This window comes from Jatropha curcas, chromosome 9, assembly GCF_041381405.1.
Source record: "Jatropha curcas cultivar XTBG-Jc1 chromosome 9, XTBG_Jcur_1.0, whole genome shotgun sequence".
Classification (NCBI taxonomy): domain Eukaryota; kingdom Viridiplantae; phylum Streptophyta; class Magnoliopsida; order Malpighiales; family Euphorbiaceae; genus Jatropha; species Jatropha curcas.
The window spans coordinates 1,077,999-1,094,621 of NC_143159.1; the positions used below are offsets into that span (position 1 = coordinate 1,077,999).

A 16,623-nucleotide genomic window follows, 5' to 3' on the forward strand; every position below is an offset into this window, starting at 1 on the left:
GACCTTGTAATCATTTGATTTTAAAATTAGATGATCATGAAAAATAAACATTTTTCGAACCATTTCGTTCTTTAAGTTTTAACAAATTTGATCGCTGTACAAAACAAGAAATTGTAATTGAAAAGGGTTCTCAAATTCACAAGCTTCATTGCACAAAAATGACACGTGCACACCTCACGTGACTTAGGTATTGGCGTGGAGCCATGGACAACGATGTGCTCCTTTCCTTTTCAGCTCGGACCTTGTCCATCTTCTGCTTTCAGCGAAACTCAATACAAAAAAAGACCCACATTCAAAGCATACCCGAAATTGACAGTTTTTTTATTTTTTTATTTTTTTCAACTTATGTCTTTTTCTTTTTATAATAATTGATGAAAGTAAAATAGAAATATCCATTGTTACCGATTGACCGGACAAGCAGGTCTCTATTGAGCCGGCTCCAAGCCAACGGCTCTCACACGCGTGGCATGTGCATTTACCCAATTCCGAACGAAAACCGACCAGAAAATTGAAATATATAAAATTTCAAATTGGGAAAATAATTAAAAAATTTTGCACGAAGAAGAAACGTTGCTTTCTCTCTCTGGTTCCGAAAAAAGGCTTCACAGAGAACGAAGCGAGGGTTTTGTGAAGTGAGAGAAAAGAAGAAAACGAAGGTTTTAGGGAGAGAAAGCTTAAAATTCGCTCACTGAAACACAGAATTTTTAGAGTGAGAGAAAGTTCTAGATGTATATATGTAGAGAGAGAAACACGCAGAAAAGTGAAGTTCCCTCTGTTCTAGCTGTATCATTTGCTAGGGTTTCATTTGATTTCAGTGTATTCAATTTAAGAAGGTAAAGTTTATTCCACCTCTGCAATTACTGTTTTTTCCATTTTGATTTATTTCTCAATCAATTTATTTCTATTTTTGAGGTATTCAGATATTTTAATCGCGTATCTCCCTGCATTAATTGGGATAATCTAAATTCATTTTTCAAATCTCCTTTAATTTACATCACACTTACATTATACGGCCGTAAAGCTAGGGTTTCTCTGGTTTTCTCCTGATGGCTTTTTGATTCTAGGGTTCGATCTTCTCTCCTCATGGTAATTTCAGTTGCTTTATGTAGTGTGGTTTAACCAAGTGCTTAGAGGAAATTAACGGTGCCATAACTTTATTTTTTCTGTTTAAAATTGATTGCCTTTGCAATTCTATATGATTCTGTTTGTTTCCAATTCACTTTTGATTTCTTTGTTCAATTTAGTTTTTTCTGTGGGGTTTGATTTTATTGTTATTTTCCCTAATCGCAAGTATTCCCTGCAGTTTCAAGATTGAAACGGTATTTAATTGCTGAAACTATCAATAAGTTCTTATCTTTGGATATTTGCTGCTGTACAAACTGCGATTCATGTGTCTGGTAATTCTAACACTACTTTATTAGCTTTAGGCTTTACTATTCCTTCACTGTGTTTTATGCTTTATTTGTTGAATATGTTGCCTATAAAGATTTTGAATGATGGTTGCCCATATTGAGTAAGTTGTCAGAGTGCTTTCAATATTTAAAAGTGAAGCTTATGTATATGAGTCAGTGGAGCGTTTTTAAAATCTGTTGACTATATGCGGCCTTTATGTTCTTGAACATAATGAGAAGCTGGTGTTTTTTCCTCATATTTGCATAATGATGAAGGCTGTAATGTGTGCCTTATAAATTTCATATAAAAAGTTACATATTAATTTAGGTGATGGACCCCAATCCATTCATAATTCATTGATGCAGCATATGTCATTAAGTAGTCTTAAATAGTTTATATAGAATGTATTAGGCTTTTGGATACTTACCATGTATTTTAGATTCTTGTATCATAAGTATGAAGTATCAAGCCTTCTCTTGATTATTATCGCACTTTGTGCTAGCTAGGCTCAAAAATTCTATTATATGTAATGCTATAGACCGCAGATCATAATTTCCACAGAAATGGCTCGTATGTGCCCCCACTGAGAAATAAAAATTGCTGTATAAGGTTACAAACTTAATCATATATTTCAACTAGACATTTTGTATTGTTTACCGAAGAAGGTGTGTTGACCTTGTTCTCAATATTATTATTTTTCCGCTCGTGGTTCCTGGATTTCTTGAGCTAGCCCTGTATTACTTAACACTGACGAAAGCCTTAAACGAGGCAAAAAGTTACTTAACTGTTGCATGAACATATTGCTAACTGATGCAATTTCCGTTACAGTAACAATTAATTTAGGCTCACAATTTGGACAAATTAAATAATTTCCAATTTTTGAGACTCAAAGGCAATACAAACATCAGATCAAGTGAACATTCATTACTAGGACAATTATTTTGTTTGTGCCGGATTGATATTGATTAAACTTTTACCAACACAGATTAATTTAATTAGATCTTTGAAGTTTCATGAATTTAGATCTCTTAAAATTAATTTGCCGAGATCTTTAAACAAATCCTTTAGTTAAAAATTTACTTATCTTTTGAACGGGAATGTGGGTGCTGAGCGGTTTTAAGTCTGGGACCAGTAAATTGGCTGAAAACAGATGGGATGCCCTAAATAGAAAAACCAAATTGGTATCTTGGATGTAAATGAAAAAGTTTAATGGCTTACATGTAAATGATCCGCTTGAGGGGTTCACTACATTAACTAATTGCTTTTTAAGATGCTGTTACCAGAAGCTTTGCAGCAATGCGTAAACAGTATATTGGTTATACAGATGGTTATAGGTATTTACATCATGATCATTTTATAGCGACGGATCCTGCGATTTTATTTGTTATTCAAGAGCATTGCTTTCATTAGTTCATATGGTTATTTAAGTCAGAATAATGAGTAGGGTCTAGATTGTTTAATAAAAATTCATAAAGCTTAGTGCTTAATTTGCTGAAAGGTTTGTAGTAATCATTTGTTCTTTGGCTGGCTATTAATATATGATAGCTGTGCCTTCATTGCTGGAAGTGCTATTGAATATCATTGCTGTAAAAGCTGTGCCTTCATTCTCCTTTTACCATTGAGGTTTACCTTACCTAGGAAAAAGCTGTTGCTTAGTTTTGAAGGTTGTTCAACATGTGCTATATATCCTCAGAATGAACAATGTTGGAAATGGTCTGCATAATGCCAATGCATTTGGTAATCACTTGGTGTATGGGTCAATATTTTGTGATATTCTCATAATATAACAACTATGCTAAATCTTTGATATTCATTGTTTGGGCTCATTTTAACAGGGTTGTACGGTGGTTTTCAGCTTCATTGCAATTGTTTTGTCTGCATCTTGATTTAGAGAAATACCATCAAATGAAATCAAGTTTGGTGAATGACTTGATGCACTTTGCCTGATTAACTTAACTATAACATTTGTCCTTTATTTACTTAACATCTTTAACTCATATGTCTGTTGTTCTTGCCAATTTATGCTTGGTGACCATGCAGTTAAAGCAAGATGTGACAGTTTGCAATCTCTTTTTTTTGATAATTCAGTGATGAGTGGTCAATTTGTCTTTTAAATTCTTCTTTATATAGTCCATAGCTGGTTTCTTACATTGGCTGTATTATTGGTATTGGTGAGCTACATTGTAAGGTATGGAGCTATTTACTGAGAAATGCATGTCTCTACTGCAGGTTATTCTGTAAGCAAACTGTACTCAGAGTTAGCTGTTCTCAATGGAAGTAATATTATCTGTATGCTGCAAGGACTTATTTAGTAATTGGAGGTGTGGAATGTGAAGCACTATGACACTTGAAGATTTCTTTACCTTGACTGAGATGAAAGATGGGCTTACAGCCCCTTCCCGAGTGCATGAACTGGTTGCTGTAATGCAGAAGGAGAAAGATTGTATTGTGAAGAATGTTGGTGATGCCACCAGGCAATGGGCTGCTGTTGCTAGCACGATTGCTGCTACAGAGAATAAAGATTGTCTTGAACTTTTTATTCAATTAGATGGACTATGCTTTATTGGTAGATGGTTAAAGGATGTTCAGAAGTTTGGTAACGACACGGCTGATGGCTTCATAGAAGAGTCGATTACTGCACTATTAAGAGCACTGGAAAAGCTGCAAATAGACAAGGAGAGGTCCATTTCTTCTGGAATCTGGATCACTGTCCATGATCTTCTTGACCACAGTAGTACTCGTGTTCAGGATAGAGCAAGAGCATTGTTTGATAGCTGGAAGCAGGGTAGGATTAGTGAGACAATTAATCATGATGTTCAGAGTATGGGGACATTGGGTGATGCCAATGTGCTCACCAGTGAGAATAATAGAGCAGATTGTACTGCTGTTGAGGTTTCCCTTTCAAAAAGAAATGATGATGTAGAAAATATTGCAGCTGAACCTGCCAAGGATGAAAATTTGCAATCAAACTCAAATTGCCTTCAAACCGAAAAGACTGAAGTTGTACAGATTCAAACTGATCATAGCATGGAGGATAGATCACTGGATCCGCTCACCACGTCTGTCTTGTCAAATTCTGTTCAAGAGAGTCCTTCACTGCGTGAAAAATCCTCAATGAGTATTGGTGAAGGAACTGCTTTGACTGAGACTCATAGTTTTACTATTCCCAAGGGACAAAGTGCTGAACCAGAGTTGGATGCTTCAAAGAAGCTGAGCAGTTTCTCTGAGAACTTGAGTATGGTAGCTTCCCCCTCTAGTAAGGTTGAACCTGGAGCTAGTTCTTCTAGTGTTGATGCCGCCAGTGCTAAAGAGATGACAGAACCTGCACAGCAAAACAGTGCTGATGCCAAAGAGGGAGATTTTGACCTTAAGATTAGTGCATTTGGTAGCAAACGAACATCCACATCTCCACCAAGAGCTGGGACCAATGATGTGGGGTTTATAAATCATTCTAACACACAGGCGTTCAAGTCGACATCAAAAGATGATCATTCTCATGACACTCAGCAGGACTCATCTCACAGTGACCAGAAATTGGAGAAAACTGAAGATACAGGGACTCCTTTTTCACGGATGGCCCATATTGGAGCTGCTGATGATGATCGAGAGCATAGCAGTGACGGAGCTGACGACTTAAGAGATGATTCCGATTTCTCTAAACCGGCAATAAATGCCCGGAGCCCTGATCCAATTGATAGGAGGAGATCTGATATTGACCTTGAATTTGGCATAGTTGATGCTCTAGAAGTTGCTCGTCAAGTTGCACAAGAAGTGGAGAGAGAGGTGGTAGATTATAGAGAACCATCTTGCAGCTCTTCTTCGGAGAAAATTATGGACAGTGATGTCAGGGAGCCGGATAGTCCAGATTCTATAAATGGAAAGCAGGAATCAAGAACAGAGGTCCCTCAAGAAGACATTCCAGCTGGACGGAGCCTGTCTGCTGAGGCATACCCTGTAGAAGAGGGGCACTTAATTAGTTCCAACAACATGGATACTGAAGCAGAAAATGGTACACATGAGTTGGAGTCTTCACAGGTGACTGAAGTGGCTCCAGGACCAGAAGTTATTGCAGAGAAAAGCTTATGTGACTTTGATCTGAATCAAGAAGTCTGTTCTGATGATATGGATCGTCCAATTAATCCAATCTCTGCTCCAATTTCAGTTGTTTCAGCTTCAAGGCCTGCAGCAGCATCTGGATCTCCGTCAGCACCTTTGCAGTTTGAGGGCATTCTAGGATGGAAAGGGTCTGCCGCTACTAGTGCTTTTCGACCAGCATCCCCACGCAAGATATCTGACAGTGACAAGATTCTTGATACTGGGGGAACGAGCAGCATTTCAAAACAAAGGCAGGACAGCCTTGACATTGATCTCAATATAGCTGAGGATGGAGATGAGAAGGTGGACTTTATTTCAGGGAGGCCAATTCTGGTCTCTTCTGGGCTACATTCTGCGGAGTCTTCGCTAGAAGTGGGTCCAAGAAGATCAGAGAGACCCAATCTGGATTTAAACCGTATCAGTGATGATGGTGATGCTCCACCATCAAGTTTGAGGATGGGGGGACAGCAGCTTTTTTACCCCCGGAATGGTCATCGCAGCCCATCTCCTGCATCTTCATCATCATCTATGCAGCCTTCACTTAGAAATTTTGATTTGAATGATAGGCCTTTTTTTCACAATGATTCTTCAGATCAAGGGCTGTATCTGAGCAGCCAAAATGCAAGTGCTTCTGGAGGTTCTAAATCAGGTGATCCTATTATATCTATCATGGGTACAAGAGTCGAAGTGGGCAGTAGAATAGAAGTCGGCAGAAAGGATTTTGTTCCTCAAAATCCATCCATGCCAAATGGCAAGCCTCTGGATCCTGCAATGGATGCTAATTTGGCAAGAATAGGAGGTGTTCTCGGAGTTCCAACTGTATCATACGCACATTCTCCTGTTTTTGGGTACAATGGATTGACAACAGTGCCAACTATGTCCATCTCCTCGGCTGTATATGGACCTGGTGCTTCAATCCCTTACATGGATACAAGAGCACATGTTGTGCCTCAACTTCTAAGTTCTGCATCAGCTGTTCCTGCTTACTCCCAGCCCTCATTCATAATGAGTATGAGTGGTGCACCGGTGAATTTAAATGGAGCAGGGCCCTCACGGCCTAGCTTAGATTTAAATTCTGGTTTTGCATTTGAAGGAGGTGGTGGGGGTTTAAGGCAGCTTTTCATGCCTAGCCAAAGCAGGTCAATGGAGGAGCATTTAAGGGCAAACATGCAATCCTCTTCGAGCTCTGGAGTAGGCGGGAAAAGAAGGGAACCAGATAGTGGTTGGGAACCTTACTCGTTACCTTACAAAAATCCACAACATCCGTGGAGATGAAACATCCTAATTGCCGGAGTTGCTCATTTGGTATAAAGTTCATAAATCAAGTGAAGCTGATAACTGTTCCGATTTCAAAGAAAATTTTAAAGAGTATGCGAGCCCATTGGCTTCAGCGAGGGGGGAAATTTAGAACTGAATAAAGATGGAAATTATGAATGTAATATGATTCATGAGATTAATTGCTGAAGAAAAAAGAAAATTAGGTTTTATTTGTTTTTAGTTTTGGTCTAGTTTCTTATTTTCCTTTTTGTTCCATAGGTCATGGCAGACATAGAAAGTTTGGTACATGTAGCTGTAATTTCTTTTTCTTATATAGCACAGAAATTTAAAGGAACCAGTTGCCGCTTCAGTAGTTTTATGCATATGGTCCTAAGTTAATTTTGGTCAGAAAACCGCTTAAGTCCTCTGAAAATATACATATTAGTAAATCAAGTATGCTAATGACTTTAAATCTAAATTTTAAATTAAGACATGTAGGGCTCAATTTGCTGACTTTCAAATATCAAGGACAGATCAAATTGCATTTTAAGAAATCTCAAAGGCCCTTGCATGATTAAACCTTTTTTTTTTATTGCATGAAGAAGGCAAGTGTGTGAGAGAATCTTTGCTGGTCTGTGTTACTGTAATTCAAACTTCTGCCCTTCTAGAAACTAAAATGGGACCCTGGTTTGGGAATTTCTCATTAGTAGTTTCTTTCACGCCTTAAAATGTTAATTTCAATAAATGGGGTGGATCACGTTTTAAAAAAGCCCATATGTCAAGTTGTCAACCATGGATGATATGGCGGCATAGGAGATAAAATACACAAGCTTTTTGGGCCAAGATTTTCTGTTTTTTCTTTTACTGATTGATTATCAGTCAAAATAAGATATCTCAACGTGCTCTTGGCTGATGTTTGATGAGTATTTAGTATATGGTAGAAATCTCTATCTTGTATCTTTGTCTTTCGTGTTCTTTTTATGGTAAAAATAAGCTGAATTTAGAAAAAATGTGTTATTGGGTGAGATTAAGGACAATTTTTCGATTCTTTCTATTCTCCATTTGTGTCTGAGTCCTTCATGAAAGTTGTAGGTCTACTTCTTAGCTTTCCAACCCATCCTCTTATGTCCAATTTGGATATATATAGCTCAATTTATGGCTGAAACACCCAAACTGACTCTGGACATGGTCGAAGATTATGTTATTTGAATTATAACTTAAGCATGTAATTATCAATTATGTTGGTGTATATATATTTGAAGATAAGCATAAAATTTATTAAATGATTTAATATAGAATATTTTAAGATAGTTGGTATGATTAGTTTATTAAGACTTGATATATAAATAATAAACGCAATTAATTGATGAATATTAAATGCTATCGAGGATTTCGAATTAATTGAGAATGTTTTGTATTCACATGTTTGGCGGGCCAGTTTTTAAAGGGAAATTCTTACAGTATTTCTGTAGAATTTTTCCCAATCTATATAAAAAAAAATGAAAACGAAATGAAATGATTATAAAAAAAAATTATTATTCGCTAAACTTGTGAATACTCAATTACTTCTAATTCATAATCTAATTTTATGATTTATATGTTTAAGTTAAAACGGTCTCTCCGGCACCGAATGTGGCATCCGTTGTCGGGCCTCTCGAGACTGGACGGCGGGTGTTACAGAATCGACCCACCATAAACAATAAATAATACTCAATTACTTCTAATTCATAATCTAATTTTATGATTTATATGTTTAAGTTAAGACGGTCTCTCCGGCACCAAATGTGGCATCCGTTGTCGGGTCTCTCGGGACTGGACAGTGGGTGTTACAAAATTGACCAACCATAAACAATAAATAAGATCTATGAAATGGCCAAAAAGAAGAAAAAGATATCTACCAGCCAGAATCTCACAGCAAAGTTACTTAGGAAAACTCCTAAATTTTGTTTGATACGTGAGTCTACATTCCCAGGAAAAATTACTGCAACATGCCCCTGTGACTCCTACCCTACATGCAAACTACTGCAACTACCAACTACAGAACAAGATAGTGCGAGCACAGTCCGGCCAATGATGATGAAATGAAGTAAAGATTGAGAAAAGTGATGCCTGGGAGGCGAGCCACCACCAAGATGGAGAAAGGAGTGTACACACGTAAAATTAAAAAAGGTGGATGATATAATCATAGTTGGGGAATGAAACACCTCTTTGGAAAAGCATAGGCTGCATATTGATTTAAAAGCTTCAAATGCAACCATTAGAGATCAAGCAACAGACAAGAGCTCTTAAACCCATTTCACTCGCACAATAAAATCGGCCAAAACAGGCGAGATTTATTTTTGCTGGTGTCAAATATATGCCATAATGCAGTTTTGGTTCCCAAATGCAATGCAGGAGGAAGCCATAAATATCAGAGTTTAGTTGAACGGCTAAGTACTAAGAGTTAAGCTATTTTTAAGACCAAAGAGATCTATTTGCATAACAAATTCTATATCTTTTGTTTTCCATCAAACTGTCCCAAAAGCACTTTCAGGAAGAATAACTCTCAATTCAAAGCAAATGGAAACGATAAGTAAAGAGAACACTCTGCTGCTAAATGGAGCTTGCAGCTTTGAATGAGTGGAGGAAATAGCACAGCTGCAAAGCTCAAAAGTGAAACCTAGGTTGCCCCTTTAGCAGCATTGCTTACTTTATCTAATCCAAAAAATTACAATGGAAACCTTTTAACTCAGCTAACCCAAAAGAGGAAAAATGAGACAAAATGGGAGCCCAGAAGCACAAATATAGTTTAAACTTTTAACATAGGCAGGCAATGCTACACATGCACATACACAATCTATTAACAAATCATACCCAGTGGTCATATTTTATATTTACATTTAACAATTGTTTGAATTCAAATACAATTGTAACAAGCAAGCCTTGAAACAAGACTAGGGCCAAAATACACTACGAGGGTCATGTCATGCACCCACGTGATTATTACAATCAAAAGTATGCCAAAGGTAGAACACTGATAACAACAATAATTAAGGAAAAAGGTAGCTTGGCAGTTGGCAGAGCACATATGTGAACTAATGCAGGAAAGAGATTTCCCAATTTCAGTTCAATTCTACTGCCAATCAAGAACAATAAATACAAGCAACTACAATATTACAAACTGAAGCACCCAGAAAGTCAAATGTGATATATAGGAAACTGAATCGACTAAGTAAAGTCATTAGTTACAGAATTTTCTTTTTATTTAAATTCTTTTAAATATTTAGTCAATTAATTTAAATTTAATCTTTTATATATTTTCAGAACTAATTTTCCAAATCAAATGATCTTCTAAGATTTATGTAAAATATTCTAATCTCAAATATGCTAACTTATATCAAATCATCTTGTAGAATTCCAAAAAATCTTTATCATATGAATCATAGAAATGAGATCACCAATCCTACAAAACCACCATCAAAATTAAGGAATCCACTTAAGTTATCACCTGCATCACTGATTAACCTTTTGCTTCAGGTCTAAGTGCAGAAGATCACAGGACAAAAAATAACTAACATTCACTGATTCCATTCTTAAGCTACCAAGTTAATAATGTTTGATATCCAAATTAGACTTGCTTCAGTCTGAGACTGAGATAATCAAATGCATACAATCCAGCAACAACTACAAAGTTGAATTATATTATTAACACAGAATAAAAATACTAACCTCTCTTCATTTGTGTATTAAGAAACAAAGTCGAACAGAATAGACATGCATGCAAGATGAAAGAAAAGGGAAAACTAGAACATATCAATTATCAATAACTGTTCACTCTCTAGTCCATAATGATTTCAAGAATATGCAATTACTTAACCAATGATTAGAGCTTCCTAGTTTGTTCCAATTCCATCCACCAGCCAATAAACTTAGCTTTTTAATAATGACAATGAAAAAAAAAAAAAGCTCTTATGGTGTCTCTAACCCTTTCCATCTCAAGTTTATAGAATGTCTCGCTGTTTCCCTAGTCCAATAGTAGAACAAGAAAATTCGAGTATCCTACACTACCAGTTAAAAAAAATCTCAGACCCATAAAATGGAGAAGCATTTCACTTATCTATTCACTGTAACGTAAATGCTTTCAGCTCACGCTTCCTAATATAACATGTATGATAGCGAATTGGATTATACATGAACAGGCAAGAAAACCGAACTGAGTAAATATTATTTACATTCAGACGCACATGGAAGCAAATCCAACTTTATCTAAACCATGGAAGTAAATGAACAACAAACGGTTCATGAACCATTTAAACTACACAAGAGTAAAATTTTCAAATTGATTTGCAAACATACTGATTCCGATCAAATGAAACCCAGACTGTCACCGCCAGAACCTGAAGCTCCACCAACAGTGCCTGCCCCTTTCTTTTTCCTCTCCTCCTCGTACTCTGAGTCATCCGTTGGCAACTCAAACCTACAAACAGGACAAGAATTTCTTGAACCCAACCACGGCACAATGCAATCGCCATGGTACCCATGCCCACAAGGCAATTTGGTCTCTGTTTCACCGACATTAACCATATCTTTGCATATAGCACATACAATAGTGTCCTCCTCTGAGGCTATCTTAATTGATGGCAATGCTGATACAGCAGATTTTGCTGCAGGCGGAGCCCCTCTCCTTCCACCGTCACTCTCAGCCAAGTTTTGCAGCAGCGCCTCGTATCCAGCGGCATCAACGTAATCCTCTGGATTGCCTATGTATCTATCGGTCTCCGGAACTTCAAGGCGAAATTCAATCGAATTGTCTTCCAGCCCCATCAGGATCTCAGCCCAATCAAGGATCCGGTTGCGCCCGCTCCTTGCTCGAGTAGCAAAGTCCCGGATCCTGAGACGGAGAATATCACGCCGCCTTCTCCTCAGATCTTCTTCATCGTCTCCATCTCTGTTCGCCTCATTCTCGTTGTCGGATTGATCCTCTCCTTCTTCACCGTCATGCTCTCCCTCGTTTCTGTTCCCTTCGTTTTCGTTCCCATTGTCATTTTCGTTTTCGTTAGGGTCGTTGTCTTCGTCGTCATCTTCTTCTTCTTCATCATCATTATCCCATCCATTGAGCTCGATCCTGAGAAAATCGTCCTCAGAATGGGGGTCTTGCGGGAGAGGAGGAGGCGCGTCCTCATCACGCGCCGCCTGCGCGATTATGCGAAGCATTTGAAGAAACTGGGATCCGAAAGAGGAATCATCAGCCTGGTCTGAGATTAGGGAAGGAGTAGGAGGGGACGGAGTTGATGTAGCACCAATTGATTCCACGAAACCGTTCTTGCATTCGAGGCAAATAACATCAGGTTGATTGGCTAGGGTTTCAACGGAGACGCGTTTGTTACAGTGGTAGCACCAGTACTGAGACGTATCAGTTTCCGAGACGGAGGCAGGAGACGGGCTTTCGGCCATGGCGCTTCGGTGTTGATACGGCCGAGGGACCGCCCGTGTTAAGATGAGGGTGATGAGGAAGGTGCGAAGAAAGAGGGGAAGAGAGTCTATGGGTGCCCTCAGTGTCGTTATGTAATAAAAAGTTTTTCCCGTATCCCTGATGCGCTTATATGCCTTTGATGTACAGCCGTTGATGAAATTACCAAATTGAGATACGTTGGTTGTAGGGCGATCTAACGGTGTTTGGGTGATTGTAAACTGCAATGGTTGTCTGCGTCAAACCACAGTTGAGACAGTAGATTTGTTTCAATCCTGGCTACCCACCTTAGAACGACTTATAACCTATCGTAATAAGCTATTTTGAAGACTACTGACCAAGTCGTAGCACCTACCATCTGGACCACCGCTGCTAGACTGGAAATTTTTACGTTGTTAAACTTCTCGAGAATAAATTTTAAATTTTAAATATATACTAGATTTTTTAATGTCCCTAATTATTCATATGTGCTAAAAAAAACTAAAAGAGTAATATACACAAAAAAAAGGATTATTTTCAAAAAAAAAAAGAATTTATTTTTTTATAAATAAATCTCATACGAAAATTTTTTATAAAATAGATTTTAAATTATATTTTAATTTTAATAGTCAAAAATCTTAATCCTAAAATTTAGGATCCGTATATGAAATCACACTAGACTCCAACCACGTCCGGCTCAATTGTTACGATTGTTACAGAGTTTCTGAATTAGACAAGTACTACATCTAATAAATATTGGTCCCATTGAACTCTAATTATGCCGAGCGCAAATATTGGAGAGTTTTTCAACTACTCAATACAATCAATGCTGGTTCTATATAAATAATAAATAATCTTAATAATTAGGAAGGGGAAAATGTTTGCTAAAAATGGTTTCTGGCCCAAGAAACCCAAAATGAATTTCAAATTGGACTCCCTTTAGCTCATAAGACATGGCTTTGACCTAATCTAAATCCAGCTCAGTTAACAAAATGAACTATCAAGGCCTGTATAACCAGAGTCTAAGAAACCTGGAGGAAGCAACTGTAAAGCGGTTTTATTTATCTATCATGCGATTGATCCCATCAGCCAAAAATATTTCATCCAAATTCAAACAAAAATATCTTCTAAAAGCATTTTATAGAGCCCAAAAGATGCGTTATTGAATAATAAACAACTATCAACTTTTAATTATGATTTTGATGGACTTCTTCTTTTGTTAAGTGGATTACTAATTTGACCCTGCTTAACTTAGCAGTTACTACGAAAACGATATGGAACAAGCTGGACATGGTGAAGAGAAAAGAAATGCGCGCCTTGCCTCCCTCAAAACTCAAAAGTTACAATAAAATTGACAAGAACAGAACACCTTCTAACTGTCATGGGAAAGCTTGCCCATCTCTTAGCTGTTTACTTTTTTTCAGCACTTTCTGCAACCGAATACGTACAAGTTATAACAGAAAAAACAGGGGAAAAAAGATAAACCTCCTCTTTCTCTTCCAGTTCCAGGAAGTTGAATTTTTGCGCACTGTACTTGCTTAACCTATGTAATGGGTGGTGCGAAACGACCACAATATTTAAAATTCTGCTGCTATAATTTGGTTTAATAAATTGTGGCTTGAAAAAACAAAAAGGTTTAAAAAATTGCAAAATGCCAAATGATTAAATGTTTAATTAGTAACAGAACTTGGTCCCTTCTTCAACAAAACGATCAGGTGAATTCAGCCTTGTCTTTGTGCTTGGAAGTTCAGTCCAAAATTGTATACTGTGAAATTTGGCTCTCGATTTGATGAAATTTAACCATCAGATTGAAGAGACTGACTATCTGGAAGACTGCAACAGTTAAAAGATGAACTCGACATAGCAGAGACTGTTTGATTAACTAAACAAATGGGCAATCATATAAATTTATGCACAAATATTATTCACTTTTTGATTATTTATGTACATTATCATATTCCAATACCTCTCAAACAAAAAATCAAACACCTCATGGGTCATGTCTCGTCAAACTTAAAAGGCAGTAGAGAGTAGAAACCCAGATACAAAAAGCATAAACCAAAAACTGAGATTCCCTATCTTACAATTCTAAATTAAACCCTTTATTATTCTTCATTCAGTTTTGTTTTCAGAATATCTATTTATAATATAATTTTTCTAGTTGAGTTTTTACAGAGGACCGTAGTGATGTTGCTGATGTTGAGGGAGCCTGAAACGGACCTGCGAAGCCGGCGACCTAACAGCCACGCCGTGCCAGCAAATACCACCCTTGCACATCTCATGGACATGAATATGATCTCTAGAAATTGCATATGTTGCTTTGCGTGACACGTCCCAAGTCAGTGAGCCAATCAAGATCAAACCCACTACAGCAGTGGACAAAATCAACACAAATCCACCGCTGAAACTTCGCCCACACACCAGTCCATAGGCCTTAATACCAGCGATGACCGCCACATAGATCGTCGTTATATTCCCTATCACTGCATCAGATACCGCCATCTTCCTCTCTGTTTCCCCGTTAACCCAGCTCTCTTTTTTACTTTTTGTTTTTAGAGGAGTTTATGAGAAAGTGTAAAGGTTCACTAACCGTAGAGTCTTGGAGAGGAGAGAGCAGCGATTAGAAGTGGATTTAATGCGTCGTGTTGGGAATGTCGGGGATCTTAATTACGGAGTTAAAAATTACAGGAATAGGATGGTCTGGTCCTTTCCTGGCTTATATCGAGCTTATCCTCAGTCTGGGAAGGGAAAGTGAGAAGGTATCTAGTTTTCGGTGTCATACACAACCGCCGGTTTTAGCTTTTTATGTGATCCAAGGAGATAACACCACGTGTCGGTGTTTGCTTTGGATACAGTAATTAGTATCCCACAGTGCACGCGTACAGGTAGAGGAGCCATTGGATTATATTTCTCTAAATGGATTCATCACGTTACCTATAAATTAAATTAATAAAAATATTTTTATTTTAATGTATGTTAAGTAATTTTTTTTCCGATAAAAATCTTTTAGTCTATATTTAAAAATAACTTCATTTCAATAAATTTTTTTTTATTAATTTAATAAAAATATCATAGATCGATTTAAATAAATCAATTTCAAAATTATCAGGTATATACAATGGCTAATGACAATATTAGATTATCAGCCAATCATAAAATTTGTAGGTTGTATTAAAACTGATACAATTTTTCCAATTTTTTTATTATTTTAAATGCATAATAAAAATTATTTATCACTTTGATAAATTAAAAATTAAATACTTTAAGTATAACATTTCTTTCTAGAATTGTAGTTCAATGATTTTCACATTTCTTCCTATAATTTGAAATTATATAAATTTTAATAGAACAGATAGTATACCATAATATTTTATTAAATATTATAATTAATCAATATAAAGATATTTTTTATTGTTATCGTCAAGACTATGGTCCCTCTCATTGATTAAATATAATAAATGAAATTTTGCTGATGGAGGTCATGATATGGGCCACGTCTTGGCCGATTTATTAATGGGAATTGTTTGGCTACTGTCTTGATGTGCTCACACATTAGCTCAGTAGGCAAAACCCAATGGCTTTTGCCATTGCGTAAAGTTAATCTCTTGTCATGCGCGTGTAATTAAGTTATTGTTGATCAATTAGGTTATGAAAATGACAGGAAACCTCAGTGCAGCTTTATCTTTTACTGTTAACAAATAAGGTAACGCCATTATCTTCAAGCATTTCAGCTCAGGTTTTCATGCCCAATCTAAAATCTAATCAATGTGACTAGATAACTTGATCTCTCTAACTTCCTTAAGCATGAAAAGCTGAGCTGAAATATTTACAGCAATTTTGCTGAATCTTTCTCGAATTGCAGTAAAGGTTACTGATATTTTGATGTCTAAATTGAGGTTGATGATTCAAAGCATTTTGATCAAGTTACAGTCGGTGTCAAAACTTCATTGAGGTGTGCGCTTGAGGTTCATGTGCCCAAAGGTACAAGAGTCATTATTTAATATTGGAAAAATTAAATTATTAAAAAAAAAAAAGAATTATCATATAAAGCAACTGAATAAACTTAATTTGCTGAAAAAAAAAAATTATGACCAAAAATAGAAATTAAACCTTTTCTCACATAAAGCATGTAGACATGCAAAATTAACAAAACCGCTAAAAGAGAAAATGAGACGAAATTAACTGAGACAATGGTTATAGACATGCGTTTAAAAATAGATTTTCGGCATTTGAAAATAGAAAATGGCGATGAGGAAGAAGATGCGAAATTTGTTTTGATCAACAAATTTATAACAAGATAAATTTTTCGAGTGTTTTTTAATTTTAGGAAACAATAAGAACAATATAAAGTTTATTCGAATTTAAAACTCTTATTCTATTAAGATAAAATATGATAGAAAGAGGACTTCTTGAAATAGATAGATTACAAATTTTATTAAAATAAATGTTAA

At 36.5% G+C, this 16,623-nt stretch overlaps 3 protein-coding genes across 4 annotated transcripts; 1 reads left to right on the forward strand and 2 right to left on the reverse strand.

Annotated features, from left to right (window-relative positions):
• Window positions 1-532: 532 nt before the first annotated feature.
• LOC105635322 (Transcription elongation factor (TFIIS) family protein) lies at window positions 533-7,099 on the forward strand. Of its 2 annotated transcripts, XM_012218386.4 has the most exons (3): window positions 533-833; window positions 1,304-1,397; window positions 3,622-7,099. In XM_012218386.4, the coding sequence occupies exon 3, from the start codon at window positions 3,733-3,735 to the stop codon at window positions 6,760-6,762; it is 3,030 nt and encodes a 1,009-aa protein (XP_012073776.1). In that variant the 5' UTR covers window positions 533-833; window positions 1,304-1,397; window positions 3,622-3,732; the 3' UTR covers window positions 6,763-7,099. The 2 variants fall into 2 exon arrangements, with proteins under 2 accessions (XP_012073776.1, XP_012073777.1); XM_012218387.4 differs by lacking the exon at window positions 1,304-1,397.
• A 3,828-nt stretch (window positions 7,100-10,927) lies between these two features.
• Window positions 10,928-12,292, reverse strand: CIP8 (COP1-interacting protein 8). Its single transcript, XM_089726405.1, has one exon. It carries the CDS (start codon window positions 12,175-12,177, stop codon window positions 11,089-11,091), a length of 1,089 nt encoding a protein of 362 aa, XP_089582531.1. The 5' UTR covers window positions 12,178-12,292; the 3' UTR covers window positions 10,928-11,088.
• Window positions 12,293-14,075: 1,783 nt separating this feature from the next.
• Window positions 14,076-14,933, reverse strand: LOC149493418 (uncharacterized). Its single transcript, XM_089725685.1, has one exon. It carries the CDS (start codon window positions 14,672-14,674, stop codon window positions 14,342-14,344), a length of 333 nt encoding a protein of 110 aa, XP_089581811.1. The 5' UTR covers window positions 14,675-14,933; the 3' UTR covers window positions 14,076-14,341.
• Between the last annotated feature and the right edge of the window lie 1,690 nt (window positions 14,934-16,623).

Bases quoted from the DNA above. Each gene is read 5' to 3' on its own strand.
- LOC149493418 (XM_089725685.1), bottom strand. From the start codon at position 14,674: ATGGCGGTATCTGATGCAGTGATAGGGAATATAACGACGATCTATGTG.
- CIP8 (XM_089726405.1), bottom strand. From the start codon at position 12,177: ATGGCCGAAAGCCCGTCTCCTGCCTCCGTCTCGGAAACTGATACGTCT.
- LOC105635322 (XM_012218386.4), top strand. From the start codon at position 3,733: ATGACACTTGAAGATTTCTTTACCTTGACTGAGATGAAAGATGGGCTT.